Below are 22,575 nucleotides of genomic sequence, written 5' to 3'. Positions count from 1 at the left end.
AGAGATAGATTACGTTATTGGTTTATCCGGTTTATCCCACCTTGTTTTGTTTTTTGTTTTTCTTCTTCTTTTTCTCCTCCTCCTCCTTTTCCCACTCTATCTCTATCTTTTGTCGGGTAAACCCTTTGCTTCAGAGATACCACGACACAAGGTGAGCTAAAGGGAGAAGGAGGAAGGGCGAGCACGCACGCACGCGATATAAAAAGAGAGGATACGCGATACGGAAGAACAAACCCTAATTTCCCGTTCAGCGAAACGTGTAAATTTGCAAATTTATCGCGTAAACCTTTTTCGTGTGTTTCTGTTGCTCGTGCTCCTACCCTCCCCTCCCCTCCCCTTCTCTCTTGTTTTTCTTTCTTTTTTCACCTTTCCTTCCGAGAGATTAGGCCGCGAGAGGAGGAGAACAGCGGCACAACCCGCGTGGATGTTGAATCGGTGTAAAGTAAGGGCTGCGTAGGTACCTATATCAGAGGGCGGGTGCGTAAAGGTCCTTTTCGCTTCACACGGCAAAACGTCCTGTACTTTTTCTTTCTCTTCTTTTCCTTCTTATTTTTATTTTCCTCGTGGTACCTTGTATACCTACATATATATATATATATATATATATATATATGCGTATATCTAAACGGAGAATCAAATTTATATTTGTTTCGTTATTTTCCTCTTTTTCCTCCGCGATCCCGAATATCCCGCCCCCCTTATAAACAACAACCCTTAAGCGACAAATGGCCGCGTCCTCATATTTCAGGCTAATCTCGAGGAACGAAGCAGTAAAGAAAAAAAATAAAAGAAAAAGAAATCACCCACACACACACTTTTTTTTTAATTTTTTTTTTTTTTGGGATACAATTTGCCTACCTAAGCCTCGTGCATAGGCGTTCGGTTCTCGTTTTCCGTATGTCTTTGCCCACCCTCCTCATTTCTCACCCCTCCACGGCTCGTGCGTTGGCCTCTGCATCTTGGTGGGGAGAAAAAAGTGAAAAGTATGTGGAAAAACGAAAATACGAGTTTGCTGCTGCTGCTGCTGCTGCTGCATGCAAGCTGCATTCAGGAAAAGAAGATGGAAAAGCGTCGCTGCGGCAACACTAACATCGGATAGGCGTGTAACCCACCTTACCTATACCACCGTCGCTACTTTTAAGACTAATTTGAGCGGAACGCAGGCGCGTGCCGTTTTTTCTCCCTCGCTCGGCCCCGCGTCCGTCCAGCAACTCTACCCGTCTGCCAGTCTGCTCCGGTGCCTTACAGTCTCTCGGGAGAATCTGGGGGAAGAGGGAAGAGGAGGGGGAGACGATTTATGCCCTCCTCACACGTGCCTTTCCGTGTCCGCTTCCTTAATTTAGGATTTCAGAAAGAGGGACGGATAGATAGACACGTCCGCTCGCTCTCACTCTCTCGCATCTTCGATTCTCTCTCACTCTTAAGGTCCCCTTCTTGGTTTTCCGGTTAACTTCACACTGCGCCGTCGTTATAAGATAAGATACAGGCAGGACTCGCGAGCATAGGTGCGATCCAATTGAACCTTAAGGGATGAGATTTGTCAGGGACGGATGATGTCCTGTTTTAAAAAATATCATCAAATATATAGAGAATTTGTAAGCATTGAATTGAAAAATATTTTTGGGCAAATTGTTCGGACATTGTTCATAACTGCATGCAGAATTTGGTCGTTGGGGCCTTTTTTGAGTTTGAGATTGGTTGACTTCGGTATTTGGATTACACCATGTATTCCGCATCCATGGATATTCCGATGCGTTGTTCGGATTTGGAATTTTCAAGTGTCGTCACGAATAGCTTGTCTTTTGTTGTAAACTATTAATCGATGCTGAAACATTTTCATCCTGGTTTTTCATGAATTTCTTTTATTTATACCTTATAATTATAATTTACTGAATTTAAGACCTTCCCTAAAATGGTTTTCATTACGATAACGTTACTATAACTTCAGCCTGACGCTGTTGTACCGTTTCAAATGTCGAGCAAGGTCCTGCGACATAAGTCAGCGAGAGAAGAAGTGTGGTGAATATTTCACCCTAACCCTTATTATATTCCTCGATCCCCTCGCGCCACCGTCACACATAAATTATCGATTCCTCCTCCTCCTCCTCCTCCTCGTCCTCCTCGTCGTCGAGTGAAATTTGTTTGCACTATGCCAGGGTACAATATATACGTATAATACAATAACCTTAGCTGCGCTCTATGGCTGCTTCGAGAAATGTCCCATTTAACAAGAGTAATGATTATCATTTTCTAAACCCTGTACACACACTCTATGGGGTATTAGTATATACGATGACGGGGTGAAGGAAGGAAGGAAGGAAGGAAGGAGGGTAGGTGGACGTGGAGAGTAAAGGTGCCTGCTTGTCTGCCTGCCAGCCTTCCTAGTCGACATCGCGTGCCATCCAAAAGATAACAGAAATACGGAGAGTTGGGGGAGGGGGGTTGAAAGGACGGGGATGGAGAGCACAACCGGTAGCCTAACCGGAGCCACCTTTACTTTACTGCTCGAGCAATAAATATGCCCTCGGATAACCATCTTCTTCGTCTTCTTCTTCTTCTTCTTCTTCTTCTTCTTCTTCTTCTTCTTCTTCCCCTTATTTACATTACGCTAATATTACTGGACTAACGTCTAGGCGTATCATACTTATGCATTTGACGACTTGAGTTCGTGTACCGAGAAATCCGAATGCCGTGGTTTTTGCGAGGCAATTAGGTAGTGGTTCGGATGTGGAAGAAGCCAGTCTTACTCGTGAGCCGCGTGAGGCTGATGATGATGGTAGTAACGAGAAAACCGGAGGAAAAAAATCACTATTCAACTATTTCGAGCTATTGGCTTTTCAAAATCAGTTTACACATGTATTCTCTTTACAACGGTTTATCAAATTTCGAAAAGTCACGAACAAAGCTGCGAATTTGCGATGTTTCCTAAACATTCATGCGTCGTTACTTTTCACAAAATGCTTTTCTTCATTTTCCAATATGAAAGAAAAAAAAGAGAAAACAAACCTGTCGACATTTTTTCAGTCATCGATTCCTATTAGCAATATTGGCATTTCTTTTTTCTTCACTTCTTCAGGCTCGTTTATTGTACTTTGAAATATTTTCCTACCCATTCTTATACATATATGTATAGGTATTCATATGTATACATCTATCAAGAATTCTCTTGAGGATCCTCGCTCGGTTTTACAATATATACCCACTTTTCTCTTCCTTCAGCCAGGCCATATCACTACCTGCAGTCTAGTTTCATTATACATGCGGTTACTTTCGCGGTTTGATATATATGTATACAGACACACACACACACACACACACGCGTATATTGTACATGGGTATACCTACGTTTATAGTGCACCCACTCTGTTGGATGATGTAAAAAGAATCGCGGGTAGCTGCTGCGTGCATAGATAGGTTGGACCCTCGGGAATTCTTCATTTAGGTGAGTGCTTCTCTGCTTATGACGCCGATGGTGAATATTGGATATAATACAATAATGATCGTCCACCGAACGAGCAGGAAAAAGATAAGAAGAGAAGAGAAGAGAGAGGAATGAAAAAAAAAAACACTGCGCAATACGATTTTTATTTATTCTTATTGTGTGTTATTTTCTTTTGATAATTTTCGAAGCAAAGAAAAACGTTTCTCGATTTTTCATTTATTTTTGTCTTTTATTGTAATGATTATTATACTACGTATATTGTATTATCGTGAGATGGAGATTTTCAAATGGAATTGTATACATTAGATGACTGAAAGAAAAATTCCAATTCAATTAGGCCAACGGTGTAACGTGGGATTAATCGATGTAGATAACAGGTTATAATAATTTTAATATCATTGTTCGAATCGATACGAAAGTGCAGCAAACAGCATTAAGGGTGAGCACTGAGCAGGCACGCGGCGGAAAGTCGAACTGATCGATTTTCATTCCCCTTCTGAAAGGCGGCCCGTTCGTGAGAATTATTTCATCATGCCTATATAATACAAACATATATACATATATTTATATATATAAAACCTAGTACAGTTTATATGCCGACAGATTTGTGTGTGTGAGTAGTAAGCGGTATTTTTCATTTTTTATACAAATACGTCAAGTTTTGTAGATCTTGTTGACGAATAAATAAATAATAGCCATTTATATGGCATGCCCGTAAACCGCCTGTTTTTTTTTTTTTTTTTTTGCAAGGACAAAGATTTCAGGACAAACTGAAGGCGAGCCGGAAGCGAGTACTGAAATTATCCGAGCTAAAAAACAGTTTACGGGCATGCCACATACAACATTTCTTACGGTATGGGCGTTGAAAAGCAAAACGTAGAGTGAGGTTATGTCGCGATCTGTTCGACGAAGCTACTTTATTCGCCAGTTTGGGATGCGCACTTCGAACTGCGCCTCAAAACTGCGGAATAAAGAATTTATTCCGCAACTTTGTTCGCTGACGTATAAAGCGTTACTTTACGGAACGAAAACTGCCACAAAAAGTGGACTTTTCAATGCCCATGCCGTAAAAACAAATAAATATACAATTTAAAAAACATCTCACGCATGTTATTATATTACGCGATTAGTTATTTGGAGAATAAAAAAAAGCACCAAACGTTGCATCTTTTTTTTTTTTTTGGTTTTTTTCTTTTGGTTCGGCTTTTCGATGAATACGCGAAAATCGTAAGTCTAATTTACTGAAAAAATTTACTCCAAATTTTCCGTCGTCCGTACTCTCCGGCTGTATTATACATAAGAATGAGTCTCCGTCACCTTTGTGTGTATATATACACGTAATATAATAACTACACTTCCCCCCCCCCCCCCACCCCGCCCATCTCTCTCTCTCGCACCCCTTTTAAAATATATATATTTTCATTTTTCAGTTTTGTTTTTTATGAAGAAACGGAGAGCGAGAAGAAGGGAGGGGTAAGAGTGGGTTGCGGTAATCTTCTTCGTCTTCGTCTTCGTCTTCTTATTCTTATTCTTATTCTTTGAAGCGACGAGATGCGAAGCTTGGGGGTTGTAAAACCGCCTTTCATCCCTCCCTGTAATAAGGTTTCCTATCCCCCATCCTATCCTCCTTTTCTCCCTTTCCTCTCCTCTCGCCTTCCTTCGCACCCTTTCTTCGCGAGTATATTAATCCGTTTGCTCGATACGTTCGTCTTTCCTTCTTTCTTCATTTCGTTTTGTTTCTCTCTCTCTCTCTCTCTCTCTCTTTATTTATTTATTTTCTTCTTTTGCAGTTGTTTATTTCTTTCACCCGTTTTTCATCCCCTCATCGTCGGACCTTCTGTCTTTCGATTGTCGTTATAGGTACGTTTTGCAAGTCCGGGGTGAGGATGAAGGGATAACAGAAGAATATATTTTCCTCATTTTTGCATATTTCTTTATCTATTCAACGTTCCCTTTTTTTTCCCCCCTTTATTTCTTCCTTGGACGAGGCGGCGCGAAAATATAGCTCTATATTACGTCGTCCTCTCTTCTCTGTGTGTATACGTGGGGGTGGGGGAGGGGGAGGAAAGGCGGTCGGTACTCAGCTGCGGAAAGCCGTCGTGTACCCAACGAACCAACCCCCGCGCCATACTAGGTATTCATAAATTCGGATTAAACTCTGCACGGCACGCGTAAAAGCGAATCGCGTTCTGAATGGAATAAGTGAGCCTCAGACCCGACCGACTTGCCGCCACCCTTTGCCGCATTCTTATGCAGGGTCTAAACTCCCCGGGGGGTGCATGGCTGCCTGTTTGACCATGCCACACGCCCTTACTCCCCCCCCACCCCTTCCGTCATATTTCTTTTTTTTTTTTTTTTTCCTTACATACGGGAAGAAAGTGGTTATTTATAAACACTCTGTGCAGCATCTACATCCTCAGCTGCAGGCCTATAAGTTGAATTAATATATATTTATTGAAGATCACAAAATATGTACGATACAGACTTGAAGAATTAAGATATGAAAAACATCGTACTTGACGTTGAATACCAAATAACGAATTTAATTAATAGTTTGAATAAAAGTTGTGTACTTGCATATTAATCCGGGTTATAATTGTTGCAAACGTTGTTTTTTTTTCTTTCCTTTCTATCCCTCTATTTTTCTTCTTTCTTTAACGAAGGTTCGACAATATTCTAGTTCTTAGTAAGCACACGTTTGAACACGTCGTTGTGGATATGATAATAGCGCGATAAGTATATATATGTATATAAAATATCGATGATTATGACGAGTTGGGTTTTTGAAGTAAGGAATTAAGCGAGAGGCATGCAGAAGAGGAAATTAGTCGAAGGAGTCGCTATAGGATATAGGGAGGGAGGATGAGAGGAATTTGTTAATTAAATTACGGAATGACAAACATAAACTGGTGAAACAAGGCAAAGGGAAGGCCTAGAGAAAGACGACGCCGAAGGAAAGGTTCCTCCCCTCCACTCCCCGCCCTTTCAATTCCTTTCCTTTCCTTTCCTTTCCTTTCCTTTTCTTCCCTGCTGGATATTGTTTTCGCTGATTTATATTATGTAGCCGCACCTTTAGCCGCGCGAGGATTTCTAGAAGCTCCGCGGAGATGAAAAAGAAAGAAAGAAAACCTTAATATTCACTCGTTATCTCGACCTGCAGCAGCAGCAACAGCAGCAACAGCAGCAGCCGACTCTTCTTTATGAGCGGGAAAAAATAAAGCGCGGTGGGGTAGAAGAATGAATAAAACTAAACAAAACGAAAAATAAATAAATGAATAGCGCAGAGAAGAAATAAAAGAATGATGATGATGATGATGATGATGATGATGATGAAAAAGAGGATAATCAGAATACCTTGTTGTATTTTTCAGCTCGGCTTCTTCACCTACTACACAGTCGCGATGGGCGAGGTCAACCCCTCGGGTCCCGTTCCGATCGACAGTGTCTTCATATACCGACCGGACAAACGTCTCGAGCTATGGAGGTTCGCATTCTACATGTTCCTTCACGCTGGGTAAGCACATAATATCAACTCGACTGGTTAACAACGCTTATCATTACACTTAACCTTAAGACCCTACACACGGGTACGCCTAACCTCAAATAATTTATACGCCCGGGCCTGCTAAAATCATTTTTCTTACTTTGTTGTAGCGAATTTTTTACGGTGAAAAATTTGCATCAGTCTTTTCTCGTATGTACTATTTTTTTTTCTTCAGACTTTTAGCTTTCTTATGAAAAAAAAAACAACAACAACAACATTCTACGACAAACAGTCCGTCACCAGCGTTGATTTGAAGTTTCGGGGTGCGCGTAACCTCTTTATAGGTTATTTGTTTCGTACGGATAGTCTAGAGCCCTATATTATTCTAACTAGTATTCTAAGTATTCTCACTGAATACGATTACTGATCTAGCTGATTACGAATCTGAAATCGGATTTTGAAAATTCAAGATGGCGGATCCAATCAGTAACCCCCGAAATCACAGAATACTATCTTGTTTCGAAAGCTGACTTCGCCCAACAATTTTTCACTCAAAGGGTCAAGTTACCATGAAAATCTTTCGTCTCGGTGCAGAAGCGGATGTTAAACGAAAACTAATTTTAACCTGTCCATTCATTTATTTACGATATTCGGGACGGTTGATTTCCCGTTTAATTTCCCTGATGCTCGATGCTGATGATCGATCGATCGACGGCGTACATGCAGCGAGGAGATTAAACTGCAACAGTCTGGTAGAATCAAATCATTGAATCCATCTTGAGATTAGATATAATTTGTTAATATCCGACGGGTGATACGCTTCGGAGGGTTAACGTCCTGGGAATCCTGTACCGTTCCTCAAGAACGGGGATTCAAAATTTACAACTTCTCGTCCTTCCTTCCTTCCTTTTTCCTTCCTTCCTTCCTTTTTCCTTCCTTTTTCCTTCCTTCGTGCGTTCGTTCTGCACTGTGGTCCAAATAGTTTGCCATCTCCGACAAGTCTGTTCCGCAATGATATACGTACGCGAGGGGTTCCTTCTTCCTTTCTTCCTTTCTTCTTCCTTCGTCCAGATCCTATAACCAAACCCACGCAGCAGTCCGCAGATGCTGTTACACGGATTCAATTGTAAATCCTTGAGAGAGAGAGAGAGAAAGAGAAAAAGGGACGATGCTCCGAGTGTTTCTAAACTAATTCCAAATCGCACTCACGACGCTGCTTGTAGCTGCCATGATGCTGCTGGTATATATAACACAAGAAAGGAGAAAGGAAAGAAACTAATCCGGAGGAGAAAATAAACAGCTAATAAATCGTATAAACAGTCGACTCTATTATTATTATTTTTTATTTTATTTTATTTTTTTTTTTTACCATTCTTGAGGGAGAATTTTCATTACCTTCTACCTTTCTTTGCTGCTGCTGCTGTAGTATAACTGAACCGTACTCCGCATTCAGCGAATTGAACGAAACGTGCGGTTTTATGGGTCAGTTTCATGGGCGGAAGGGCAGGACTCAGGAGGGGAGAAAATTTTATCAGCCGTCATGGCATTTCCATCTCATACCCAATCTCGTCGTCGTCGCCCCCCTCTTCATTTGCTTTGCCTTGCCTTTTGTCTCGAGTCAGTTCTCTTCTTCTTATATCATGTACTTACACTATACATATAAGAGTAAGTAGGTTAGAAGAGAGAAAGAGAGAGAAGCGTGTACGGAACGAGAGAAGAAATTTTATGATTTCCTTCGATGCAGGAGTCGAAAGAATAAACGTTTTTACAGATGATTTATACGAGGTTGAGATACGCAGAGATGGGGAAGAGAGAAGACAGGTTGAATTATTGTTTCGAGGTAAAAGAATGTTCTTAAAATCTTGACGATCGTCTGCTTCTAATTCTTCTCGTTTTCGTTCTCGATGAGAGGGAAAGAAGAAAAGAGACGCGAGAAGAGATATCAGGATGACTTTTTCACCGCCGTTGAGAGAGAAAAGGTGATCCTGAGTTAAGTTTAACTCACTTTTCCGCGCTCCACTTCCTCCCCGTACTTCGCCTCGCCTTGTCCTCGTCCTTGCCATGGGAATAAGGGAAGATCGAGGAGCTGGGAGAGGAGAGAGTCCCGTCTACTTACTGAGAACTTGGCGAGCTGGTTCGCTGGAGTTGATGCTCGACTTGCGAAGGAGTAATTATTATTTGAGTTGGATCGGTCACGAAGTAAAGGACATTTGAGAAGCCTCGAGTGCCTCCAGGACTTCGAAAGAAGACCAAGAAGAAGAAGAAGAAAAAGAAAAAGAAGCGGCAGCGATCATTTCATTATTAAAAAAGCAGTTTCGGAATTACGTGAAGAACAAGAAGAAGTAGAAGAAGAAGAGGTGGAGGACTTCGAAGAGAGCTTTTCGTATCACGAGATTTCGTTGAGTGTATGGCTTGCCACGATCACGTAAACTCGAAATTCACTTAACCAAATGGTTACACAGCTAAGGCAGTTTGTTGCTGCGAGAGTGTCAGTCAGTCCCTCTCCATTTTCCTCTCCAGCTCCTCATTCACTCTTTCGGGTCATTTGAGAAAATTGCGTTACGCGGTTCACGGTATATCAATATGTATACATATGAAAAGGGTGCGCTCCTCGAGGCGTTTAAGGGTGGCTGAGCAGAGTTCTAGAGGGATGAAATTGCAGGGAAGAAGGAAGAAGAAAGAAGAAGAAAGAAGAAGAAGAAGAGCACTAAGGTTACTGTATTACACATCACTTCCTCCTATTATTACGTTCACACTTTGCACACACCTGAGAGATGCTTGGCTGAAACGTTCATGATCCATGACGAGATACTCGATCATCTTTTATCACCTTCTCGATAGATTTCGCATACAATATACAAATGACGACGAAATGACGAACGAAGCTAGTCTAGAAATTTAAGGATATATTATATGTGTATCACTTCGTCCGGAGTCCGAAGAGAAGAATGGAGAGCAATGTCGAAGAAGAATACGGTGCCCCTATCGACAACTATAATATTCATTAAATCACGTGATCGAGTTGATCGATTCACACGGTGATTACAGTCGACAAGAAACGATCGATAATAAATAATCCTTGAGGGTATCTTTAACGGTGGTTGGGTCATGTGAATAGAGAAGAGACCTTCATGCGCGTGAGGATCATTGTTAGAGCCGTGAAGGGGAGAAGAAATCAAGTGAATCAATGAATTAACCGATTCCCCGTCAAGCGGGCCGGGAATTAAGGTTCGAAGTAATGAAAAGGAACCTGGAAATCGCAAATAAACAATTAATGCCTGTCCTGGTGCAAAGCGCGCGTAATAAAACGGGCGCTTACTCGGTTCGTTGCCGGAGAGTTTCTAAGGGTTCGAGGTAGTAGGTGGAGGTGGAGGTGGAGGTGGAGGTGGAGGTCGCGGGTGTTCCCTGGAAAACACGGGCGCCCTTGTAACCCGGTATTATTCGGCGATAGGTTACGGCTATGGTGGTGGTGGTGGTCGTGGTGGTGGTGGTTGTTACCTTATAGTCCTGCAAGGTTTCGGGTTCGGCGCCCCGTTGACGAGGGTCGTGGTTACGGTGGCGTCGGGCTAACGTTTCGGTACCGCTCTGCCACTTCACTTTCCATGCATAAGCTTAATTGGATTATCCTGATAATTATTAATCAACGGTGGACCTTAGGTTACGCGCTCCTCTCTCGCAGGATTATTCCAACTCCCTCTCACTCACTCTCTCTCTCACTCTCGGTTGTTTCTCTTTCCGTATAATTCTACTCGATTCCTGTCCTGCAAAAGTCTTCCGCATATGTAGGTAATAAAGTACAATATAAGAAGACCGTGGAAGCAGTTTTTTGTAAATCATTCTCGATTATACTGGTAAAAAAAAAAAAAATTTCAACAAGGAAAGTGTTTGCTAATTTTCAAACACACATCCACCCTCGTCGTAAAACTATATTTATTTTCAATCGATCGGGTCTAATTTTTGTCTTACAAACTACTACCACTAGACTTCCATGTTAACCATTTTGCAAATCAAAGTAAATATGGTTTTATAATGAAGATTGATGTCCATTTTAAAGTTAGTAACCACCTTCCTTGTCACAAAATATTCTTGACCAGTCTACTCTCGGTCCAATCGGTTAAAAGTTTTCACGTTATAGACAAAAAGTGAATTTTCGTGTCAACATTTCATTTCATTTATCCTCCAACTACATATAAATATGATATTGTTGTGTGCGTATAACCTAGCGTTGCCACTGTGCTCTGCTGTTTCACGCACCAATTCCTCATATAAGGTGTATTCTTATGTACAATATACCTACGTGTAGGTACGTGTTGTATTAGAACGTATCTCGCTCTCTTATTCCCTCTTCTTGCAGCTACGTTCTCTTATCTTTCTTCGACCTGCCCGAGCACAAAAGTCAAAGGGTGAAACTTTAATGAGATGTTTCTAATTAAAGAGAAGACTTCCGACTCCTCCTCATCCTCATACTCATCCTTCTCCTCCTCCTCCGCTTCCTCGTCCTTAGTTTTGCGCTTTTCTCCCTCCTTACAACCCTGCAGCTCACTCTCTCTCTCTCTCTCTCTCTCTGCTCTTGTCGTCGTCGTTATCTTCATTATTATTATTATTATTATTATTATTATTATTATTATTCTTGTTGTTGTTATTATTATCACATTCATTTTATACTTATTATTATATATTCTCTCGCTCTTGCAGTTTTCTTCAACTTACTTGTTTTTTTCAATCATTTATTGTTATACTCGCTAATTAATTATCCGCTTCGTCTTATTCTTGACTAGAATTGTTGTCGTTGTTATTTAAACAGCTGCTGAAATTTTTTACTCTACGCCTACAAGAATTCATTTTCTCTCTAATCGTTGCAAAGATGTTGGAAGAATTAGAATTAGAAAAATGAAGAGGTAAATCCCGTACACAGTAAAACCCATATTACTTTACTCATGTATTCAATATAAGGCGTGAACCGCACATGGCAGCGAACAAGTATACAAGACTAAGACTTGGCTTCGTTTTTTTTTTTTTTTTCAGGTGGCTTCACCTGCTCTTCAACCTCGGGGTACAGGTGGTCGTCGGGCTTCCTCTGGAGATGGTTCACGGCAGTTTCAGGATAGCCGCCGTCTACATGGCAGGCGTACTGGCCGGTAAGCATTTTCTTCATTTCTTCTTCTTCTTGAACTATTTTCATCATCGTCATATCGTCGTCACGTTGATGTGTCATGTTGCAATAATTTCTTAATTTTTGCTCTATCGCTCGTATAATTTCCCAAGAAAGGAAACTTGTACGAGGGAAAGAAAACGAAAAGGCGAATGCTTAACAAAAGATTCGAATCGTGCGGTATGACTGTATGACGTGTGTGCAGACTGCAAGATCGGATTAAATTAACCAAATACAGTCGAGATTAACTTGTTAATTTTTAACAGGTAGGCAGTGATAACTGCACTTGAATCCCTGATGAACGGTTCTCTGCATTCTCTTCTTATTTTAATTAAATTGCCCCCCTTCCTTTGTTTTTTTTTTTTTTTTTTCTTTTTCTACCCATTCGTCTCAATTACTCGCAATGCTTGTATATTTCCTCCTAGCTTGCGTATCTCTCGCTTTCTTTTTCTCTCCCTCTCTCTTCTCAACGCTACGATGAATATTTACCGTTCCTTTTTAAATTAACCATACCAAAAGTGTAACAAATCCTTGTCGTAACGCTTTACGTTACTCCGGTTTTTTTTTCCCATCCACTTTATCAATTGATTTTTTTTTTTTTTTTTTTTTTTCCTCAGTGTTTTCGTTTCTTCACTGTAGATCATACAATTGATTGAAATTGTATCTGATTTTTTTGTCTGTCTTCTTTTTTTTATTATTATTATTTACTCATTCCTCGTACATTTCAATTCCATTTTCAAGTACAATTTTATGCGTATACTATAACCGTTCACACTGAAAGCTTGGAGAGATAAAAAAAAAAAAAAAACCATCGCTTGGAAAAAAAAGACGCAAGGGTGCCGCAATAATTCCACACGATCGGATATATCTTGTGCTTTTTTCTTTACTTCTTCTTTTTTCCTTTATTTCCTCTTCTTCTTCTTCTTCTTTCGTCCTGAGGTTTCACACAGTGTGAAAGATAGAGACAGAGAGAGGGGGAGAGGGGGAGAGGGAGATAGAAAGAAAGAAAGAAAGAAAGGGAAAAGTGATTTTCACGATACTCACAGCTCGACTCCCTACATATCGAAAGAATAAAACGAACAAAGAAGGTGCGGAGAGAAGAGGAAAAAAACCCTTTTTGGCGACTACGCAACCTGCAGCGGCAAGCAAAGGAAGCAATTCGTTCGTGCTCGCAAAGCTGAGGAATTTCTTTATTTTCTCCGCTTTCTTCCATTTTTTTTTCTCTCTCTCCCTTCCTCTATCATTCGTTCTTTTATTGCGCCTCTTTAATTTTGCTCAACTTCGTTTCTCTCTATCTCGTTCTCTCTTTGTATTTCGTCTGCAACAGAAAATCCTTTCGGTTGTAAATTTATTATTATTATTATTATTATTATTATTATTGTTGTTTAATATCCTTCTAGTGTATAAATATATATAACAAGGCAAATATTGCAAATCTGTTCTGTGAAAAAAAAATGGGGAAGAAAAAATGGAAGACTTTTGTTTGTTTTTGCTTTGGCAGAAGCTGCACGTATTATTTTCGAACTCGAATTATTATACGAGGTATATCCAGCGTATTATCATGGATCCCGAAATTTGTAAATAACAAATATACGAGTTTTGACGTTTTATAGAGGAAAAGGTAGGGTGGTTGTAGGGCAGAGTGAACAATGGATATCCGGGTATAAATTGCACGCAAGTTATAAAGGTACACCCGTCTCTGTGCTTCTGTTGTTGTTGTTGCTGCTGCTGCTGCTGCTGCTGCTGCCGCTGCTGCGTTATGGCGCATGCATGCCTATACGGAAATATATTATATCCCACCGTATTAGGTATACATATACCTGTAATTTGCATTTACATAATACATATATTTATCATATTACTTATCCTGCTGCTGCTGCTGCTGCTGCTGCTGCTGCTGGTGGAAAAAGTCGAAGGGAAACGAAAGAAAGGGGGGTGTGTGGGGGCGGGGGGGAGATTAAATTTGCGTCGATCGGTGGCGCGTAAAAAATTGTAAGAAAACGAAGAAAAAAAAGTTTGAAGGGGAAAAAAAATACACACACACACACACTCGGGAGAGAGAAAAAGAGAGAGAGAGAGAGAGACGTTACACAATTTACTCGTTAACACACATCTCTCGGCCATTACAATAATACGCATACTGCTCATATTCACATATACCGTGAAAATCGGAGGGGATAACCATCCACCCTATACCGACGTGTTCTTTCTTCTTCTTTTTTTTTCTTTTTTTTCTTCTGCTATTTTCTTTTTACGAAAACGTTGAAGTTTCGTTTTCAACGTCAGCGTCGTGCTGGGCAATGTTATCATTATATTATTCACTTTAGGGTGTGAAAACGCATTCGAGATATTATTCGGGAAGAGGGACGACAGTCTCTATCTCTCTCTCTCTTTCTCTCCCTCTCTCTTCTATCCGTTTTCGATATTCCCCAATCGGATAGCCATATAAACGTGATGCATAATTTTCAACCCCCTTCATTCACTCTTGTCGTTTCATAATCCAACGTATGTATATGTATATAGCGTGCCTTGTATTATACCTGTGTGAATAAATTCGAAAAGCAAATTGAATACGAACTCTATACGCCGGACGATTAACAGGAATTCGGTGATTTTCTTGCTTTTACTTTCCCTCTTTTTTCTTTTTTTCTTATCATTATTATTATTATTATCATTATTATTGTCATTATAATACCGTTTGTGGGAATTCTTGATGATATTAATGGCTCCGTATCGATTTAACGGGTTTCGGAGTGTACCTTCCCACACCGTAGAATTGTTTTGATCCGCCCGCCTCCTCCCCCTTTTACCGTGTTTTACTCATTTTGATCGTTTAAATTCTGCGACGATGCGAAACAGCAGCATCATCATCATCGTCATCGCCAGTCAACGGGGATTAAATCGCAATTGGAGAGGCAATTTTAACGTCCCGTATTGAACAACGCTGAGCCGTACAGAGTAAACTCTTTTTTCCCCTCCCTTTACTTCCGCTTGTGTGTATTTTTGGAATTATTTAATTGTCTGAACGAGTTTTTTTTATTCAATTCCACTTGTCGACTCGGATGATGTGGTAATCAAAGATCGGTGAAAATTGTCTCTAGATGAAGAATTATTTATCATTTATCTTTTCAGGTTCTCTGGGCACGTCTGTATTCGACACGGACGTTTATCTCGTCGGAGCGAGTGGCGGTGTCTACGCTCTTCTCGCCGCTCATCTGGCCAACGTTTTGCTCAACTACAATAATATGGAGTTTGGAATCGTCAGGCTGATCGGCATTTTCATTATCGGTAAGTTCAAGTTCCAAGCCGAGACAATATTCTCCATTCGCATTATTCGTGTACACGAAGCGTAAACATACCTTGAAATCTTGTCAGGATCGCGCTTAAGTAGTGAACTACGTACGCTTGAACCATGCAGTCTTCATTTAGGAATATTAATAATGCACGGGATTCCGGGCTTCCGATAGCTCCTGGCCTCCTTTATCCTCCTCCATGTCATGGTAGATCCAATAACACCGTTTGCTCACAAATTATTATACTCGCCCAGCTACTCAACCCCGTTACTTGATATCGGGATTGTAGGTATACGCTGTATATTATACCCAATGTCGGTCGCTTGCTGATATAATGATGAGATGAAAATCCATGGACGGTAGTTACAGCCTTCCCAGAGACGATTAACCGTTTCTTCGCCAAGTTGCCGATTGTATTGTGGTTAACGGTTCGTACAAAGTCTATTGAATTCATGTAAATAATAGAATTGTTGAAGTGCACCAAGGCTTAGGTCCTCCTGTCACTCGAATTCAGTTGAACGTCGTGAAATCGTTTCAGTTACCTAGTTATAACTCAAAATCGTTTGACACTCTTTTGGAGTCTTTGCGTTGTCATTCGCGTGAAGTCGCTTAGCAGTTTGAAATCAGTCGAGTTAAGACGCGGTTGAATTTGAATTCATTCTCGGGAGTCTTTTGAAGGGTTTTCAATTGAAGAAAGTCACTTCGAGGCCAATCGCAGGCTAAAAGCTGCCAAGTTTTTTTTTTTTTTATTCTACCAAAACGTGGAGGTAAGAAAATATAGAAGAATGATTAAAACACGTCCTTTAGATTTTGTCGAGGCACACATTTAGTGCTAGTGTTCACATCTAGTTCACCGTTGATGGCAGGTTGGTAGGTACGAAAGGCGATGCAGCCTTACCAGCAAAAGCGGTATAAATCGCAAAATGTGTCACCCCGTTGCGATGATGTCCGGCTTTTAATGGAAAAAGATACGATCTATGCAGGGGCGGAACGTCCAGCTAGCCAGTCGACCGGGGGTGTAAATTATTATACACGTGGTTACATACGCGTTGGCTTGCATGCGCCATGATAGTGATGACGATGACGATGATGATGCGATATTTTTGTGTATCCCGAGAAGGAGGTGACCAAGACGCACAAACCTTCCTATTCAAGCTTCCCCGAGTCTCAAATGAGTCTCTTTTCCTCGACACGGGGAAGGAGGTCGACCCCTAACTGCACTGCACTGCGCTAGTGCTCCACACTGCACTTGGAAGGTTTCCTCGTCCCTATCACCTCTCGCGGTTTACACCCCGACTAGGCACCATATCGCGAATAACCTGCGACGAGGAAATATTCTTCCTCACTATCGGAAAATGTCCTCATTACGTCACAGCCTGGTTATGACGGCGCCATTTTATCACCACATAACCTAAGTTTTTTTTTTATTTTAGTGGAGGCAAATCGTAATTCTTCTCGGGATTTTAAATTACTCGTGTCACATGTCACATAAGTTAACTAAACGTGATCAATAGTATTCATTCTGTTCTATCATCCACAACGCGAAGGAACAAAATCATAAAAGTCAGCTTTCAGCCTGGTTGCATTAGTTTGATTTTTCTCCACCAGACGACGCATCGCAAAGTGCCGAAATTCGAATACAGTCTGCCTATGGCTAGCTCTTGCGTGTTTCTACGAAGGTTTCGGGTTGGTTATTCGAATCTTTGAAGATATCGGAAAGCGTCAAACGATTTCCTACTACCGGTGCATCGGCAAGCAATTCGGCCATCCAGACGTTCGTCCGTTGATCGGGATTTTCAGCCGAACTAATAGCGCCAGGTCGGCTGATACTATAATCGAGCGAGAGATGATCGATTTAAGGAGTTTAGGATTATAATGCGCGGTATAACGGATTATAAAGACTCGCCTCCCTCATTTGGTGAAGCTCTTCGTTTTACTCCTTGGGATCCACTCGCCGCGTCCTCTTCACCGGCAGCTTATACTGGCCAATAAAATCCCCCTTGCTCGCTCGCTCGCTCGCTTGCTCGGTCGGTCGATCCTCCATCGAACGGACCCGAAAGCGATTAGAGCCGCGTTATACGATCCATCGTTACAAGCCTGAGGGCCTTTGTATATCGCGGCTGGTTACGTTACGTTACGTTACGTTACGTTACGTTAGGTTAGGTTAGGGTGGTAGGCAATATGACTGTATACATATTTATTGGCGAATTTCATCGTCATATGAGGAATCAGTTTTTCCTCCACCATTTTCACTTTACTTTACGTACCTATATCCTCCACATCCTTCAGGATATCCCTAGAACTCTTTGAATACAGGTACGTAGGATTCCTCTCTCTCTCTCTCTCTCTCTCGGTGTATGTGTATAGACGATGAGAATCCAATTACGTTAGTGGTTCCTAGCCGCAAAACCGGGGCCAGAACTGGAGCTTCGTCCTCTGGGTATCCTCTCCCTTCCCCCTTTTTCATCTCTGCAAGGCTCTTCAACTGCACAGCGCACATCGTATGTATATTGCAATGGTGCTCTACGAAGAAGTTCCCGCAGTCCAGAAGGAGTAGCAATAATAGTAGTAGCGGTGGTGGTGGTGGTGGTGGTGGTGGTGGTGGTGGTGGTGGTGGTGGTGGTGGTGGTGGCAAGAGGAAGTCGCAATAAGGTTTTGAGATACTTGAGAATATTGGTACACTCGTCTTAACAACGCGACGACGATGTTTACCTACGGGTTCAGGAAAAAGGTCGAGTAGGAGGAGGTGCAGGAGGAAGGGTCGAGTGGTGATGCAGCCACTGCACTGCACTGCACTGCACTATTTCAGTGATTGGGTTCTTCTCCTTTTTCCTCGACGACCAATTTTCCACGTCTGTTTGTTGCTTGCACAAAGTTCGATCAGGCGATGACAAGGATCGATGATTGCTCTTTTTTCGTATACAGGTCGTTTGATACATTTGACCATTTCATCTAAGTCGAATTTCACTTGTCGATATATCAAGGAGAAATGTATAATAATTATAATGCCTGTATCAGCTGAGGTTGGTTGGTGGTCCTTCTCACATTCGCAGTGCGATTATGTTTCCTTAACTCCTCGATGATGACGAGAATGAATGTATCGATCCGAGGAAGGAGGCTATACGGACTTGGTCGGACGAGCTAGCTGACAGAACAGGGTTCGAAACTAGTATAACGAAATCGAGTCACGGCCAATTCGAATTGTCGACTTAGCTCCTTGGGGGTTCTACCCTTCCTTCCTTCCTTCCTTCCTTCCTTCCTTCCTTCCTTCATTCTCGCGAAGTTGGGTTTGTCGCCGGCTCTTCGATAATACTGCTGCAGCAGCAGCGGCATCAACGTGTACCTACCTACCCCGTTTCTTCTCCAGGGTATAGTAGAACCGAGAAACGTGGCAGCGAAGTAGCCTTCGCGGAAAATAAGATGGGAGTGACAGAGCCGGAGAGTGAGAGTGACGGGGTAACGCGATGCGGGGGTGAAGGGTAAGAGGGAGTGGAAAATATACGGGAATGGAATGAAGAATCGTAGTAAGAGAGGTAAAAAAAAAAAAACAGAAAAGAGGCAGAAAGAAAGTAAGGAAGGATGAAAGAAGACTTTTTCGCAGCTCACGAATTGTAGCACCACCAGCAGCAGCAGCAGCAGCGGTAGCGCAACTGCGAAAGTATCCAATTACGGAAAAAGCACCACAACCACCACCAACTACCATCGACTTTGAACAACTCGCGTACACTACAGTAGACGCTTACGAATTCGGACTTAAACAACACGTACCTATAACGTATATATGCAATTTACACGTCATTCTCGACGTTGAATACTTTCAATAAAATTATTTCTTCTTACTTATAGATTTATTAAGTATTTTTAAACGGTGTATTTTATTTTTTTTTTTTTCTCATTCTCGACAGTCTCACGAACTAGCCGAGTACCTATAAGACAATTCGCTTCTAATCGGGACTAATCGGCACTTTCATAATACACGTAAATTTTTTTAAGGGTTTCATTTTTTAGTTTTTAGTAAGGTGCGATTCTAGGTTATTAGAATCTGTTGAGAGAGTTTCTTTGGATTCAATTGGTTCCGACCTGACCACCATGAGAAGAGGTACTGGTTACCCATTACCTCAGTCCTATGGTAAATAAAAGTGGTCAAATTAAAGACTTTCATTGAATTTCAAGTTTTTATTTTCAATTTCGTTTCTTTCCTCGTCCCCCACGAGAACAGTTTTCTCCTAATTTAATCGACAATTGAAATACTCTGCAGCAACGAGGACAGTGCAGTCGGAGAAGGAAGAGAAAGAGAAAGAGAAAGAGAAAGAGAAAGAGAAATAGCAAGAGAGAGTAAATGAACGAGTGGTGAGTGAGTGAGTTCAGACTACAGCCCGTTGACTTTGTATTGATTTAACCGTATATACAGCTATACCTAGTACAAGTGTACACCTTACTATACGCAGGCCGGACTTATCCCCTGCGGAAAGCCGTACAAGTATATCTACATTATATTATTCGATATTACCCTTATGTACATTGTATGTATGTACACGAGGTGGTGGTGGTGGTGGTGGTGGTGGTGGTACCTACAGTCTAAGTAAACCATGTAAAGTGAGTGGACGATGTATAATCTAAACACGAGTTGAGCTGCCACGCGACGTTATAAATCCGCGCCCCCTGCTGTTCTGTCTCACCTGAACTCTCTTCACCCCTTGAATTGAAATTCCCTCGAATTTCACAATACATTTCTTGCTGTAGAAAGAAACAGGGTACAACTAACAAAGTCTTACAGAGTGTATCATCAAGTAGCAAATTGGTTCCCAATGTCATGTGTACTCCTTGATATCCAACCGTTACCCATAGTTTTGATAATTTTTAAATAATTTGTAAATTGTGGTTTTCTTTGTCGTTCTAGCGAGCGCCGACGTCGGTTTTGCGATATACGACAGGTACGCCGCTGAGCAAATGGGTCCGCCAGTGTCGTACGTTGCTCACCTTACGGGGGCGTTGGCGGGGCTGACGATCGGCCTGTTGGTCTTGAAGAATTTCGAGCAGCGGCTTCACGAGCAGTTGCTGTGGTGGGTCGCCCTCGGGGTCTACGCCGCCTGCACGATATTCGCGGTCATGTACAACCTGATGCACCCCGACTACCCCTGACGCGAGGTTAGCTTCGCTTACGGGCCCCGTTTGCACCACCATCATCATCATCAACCTGGTGCCGCCGAGACGAACACGTAACGCGAAGCTCTCCGCTACTGTTGTTTATACTGTTGGACAATATTCGTCGCGTAATAATCGCTCTTGTTATACCTTCGATTGCGAAAGAACGCCAATTTTCCTTTTTTCTGCAGCGGAGATAGGCCAAAAACGAACCTAGGATATCCCAAATCCCAAATGAGCGAGAAGAAGAATATTATAGTATATATAGTACTAACTGGAAATATTTGGAAAAACTGGAAACAAAATTTGAAAATAAGGAAATGAAGAATAATCAACAAAATGAACTAACGATAGAGAGACTATATTATACGTAAGTGTATTATGTGTATAATATTACACCTCGGGAGAAGAAAATCAAACCAAAGAAGAGTGTGTAAAGTGCGTGACGTGTTTAAATTAATCATCAATATACGTAGATATATGTATATATCTTATTAGTTTATATATATGTATATCTTGGATAGATTAATTAAGTCAACTTCTCTCTCTGCACACGTTCGCTGAGGTATTTGTGTGACCGTTCGAAATTTCTTGCGTAATTTTTTCCAACTCCTTTTCTTCTACTGTTCACAGTAATAAAATTTTGTAGTAATAATGATAACAAGAATAATAATACCATTGACGATGATGATAGTAAAAATATTTAATAATAATAATAACAATAATAATAATAATAATAATAATAATAATAATAATAATAATAATAATAATAATAATAATAATACTGCTGGCTCCTCCAACGACCGTTTTAGTAATTATCGTAGGTATTAGTTGATTGTTATTATCGTTATTATTGCAAATTCAGGGAGAAAAAGAGATATTTGTATTTATGTACGATATGTACGAGTATATATATGTATGTATAATACTAAAAGACTGAATTCTATGGCTAGTATATTGCGAAAACCGAATAACAAAATTGTGTACACATACAATATATCGTATAAATACCTCTCTCGTTTGAAATCTGATAGTAGTAAATCAGTTTTCATTATCATTATTATTTATTTATTGTCATTACTATTATTATCATTATATGATTATTATCGTTTTTAATAATTTATTGCCAATTCTGTAAAGTGAATTTTCATTTATTTATTTCACCGTCTATTTATTCATCTATGTAATATACGTTTATGGCTATACTGTATACATAACAAACCCTTAATGATATCACGATGATGATAATAATAATAATAATAACAACGACACGCGTTGCTTTCGTGTAATTAATAGCTACAGTATCGAAAGCTAGAAGGATATAGAAGCGACGCGCATAAACAATAAATGTACACATTTGATACCGATGTATGTATGAATATGTATGTATAGATGGGTAAATAGATCGACAGATATGTACGTATAATCAAGTGTAAATACCATGTATTATAGCCTAGAAGTATAAGGAACTAATATAGAAAGAATGTAAGGAAGAAGGTGGACGAAATTTATATAAGTAGTTTAGTTTGTAAATTGCGATTACCAAATTGCTACCTAACCGCCTAACGAGTCGAGCATATAGGTAACGTTAATTAACTATTTATGAATATAAAACGTGTATTACTATACTCCATATTATCGCGTGATAAGTAAAAGCAGCGCAGTTGTTTGTTGAATCAACGACAACAATAACAGTAACAATAACAATAATAATAATAATAATAGTAGCAATAGCAACCGTCACTCAGTCTCTAATTAACCAACTTCTCAGGATATCGATTCACTATAATATTATTGTTGTTACCATTGTTAATGATGTTATCATTTTTATTGCTACTATTCCTATTATCATTAACTACACCTCACGGTAATCATACTGATTCGCGGTTAGAAAAATCTTTTCTCCTCCAGACTGATCGTATATGCATAAATAATACCTCAGTGATATTTTATTTTTATCTTATTTCGGTTTCACTTCTTTGTTAGCCTTATGTTTCCTGTCCGTTTTGTTCTTTCGTCTCACTAGAAAATTATCATCATGATTACTATTATTACTGTT

At 40.6% G+C, this 22,575-nt stretch overlaps 1 protein-coding gene across 1 annotated transcript in view; it reads left to right on the top strand.

Moving 5' to 3' along the window:
- The window catches only part of LOC124414147 (protein rhomboid), a 138,298-nt gene extending 117,603 nt beyond the window's left edge, over positions 1-20,695 (top strand). Inside the window, exons 6-9 of the mRNA XM_046895093.1 lie at positions 6,814-6,956; positions 11,952-12,064; positions 15,211-15,366; positions 20,272-20,695. Of these exons, the coding sequence (XP_046751049.1) occupies positions 6,814-6,956; positions 11,952-12,064; positions 15,211-15,366; positions 20,272-20,513 (654 nt within the window). The 3' untranslated portion in view covers positions 20,514-20,695. The remainder of the gene's footprint in view (positions 1-6,813; positions 6,957-11,951; positions 12,065-15,210; positions 15,367-20,271) is intronic.
- The last annotated feature ends 1,880 nt before the right edge of the window (positions 20,696-22,575 follow it).

The sequence above is a fragment of the Diprion similis genome, chromosome 13 (genome assembly GCF_021155765.1).
Source record: "Diprion similis isolate iyDipSimi1 chromosome 13, iyDipSimi1.1, whole genome shotgun sequence".
Classification (NCBI taxonomy): Eukaryota; Metazoa; Arthropoda; class Insecta; order Hymenoptera; family Diprionidae; genus Diprion; species Diprion similis.
Note: the sequence above shows the minus strand (reverse complement) of the source record. Positions and strands in the feature narration are given on the sequence as shown.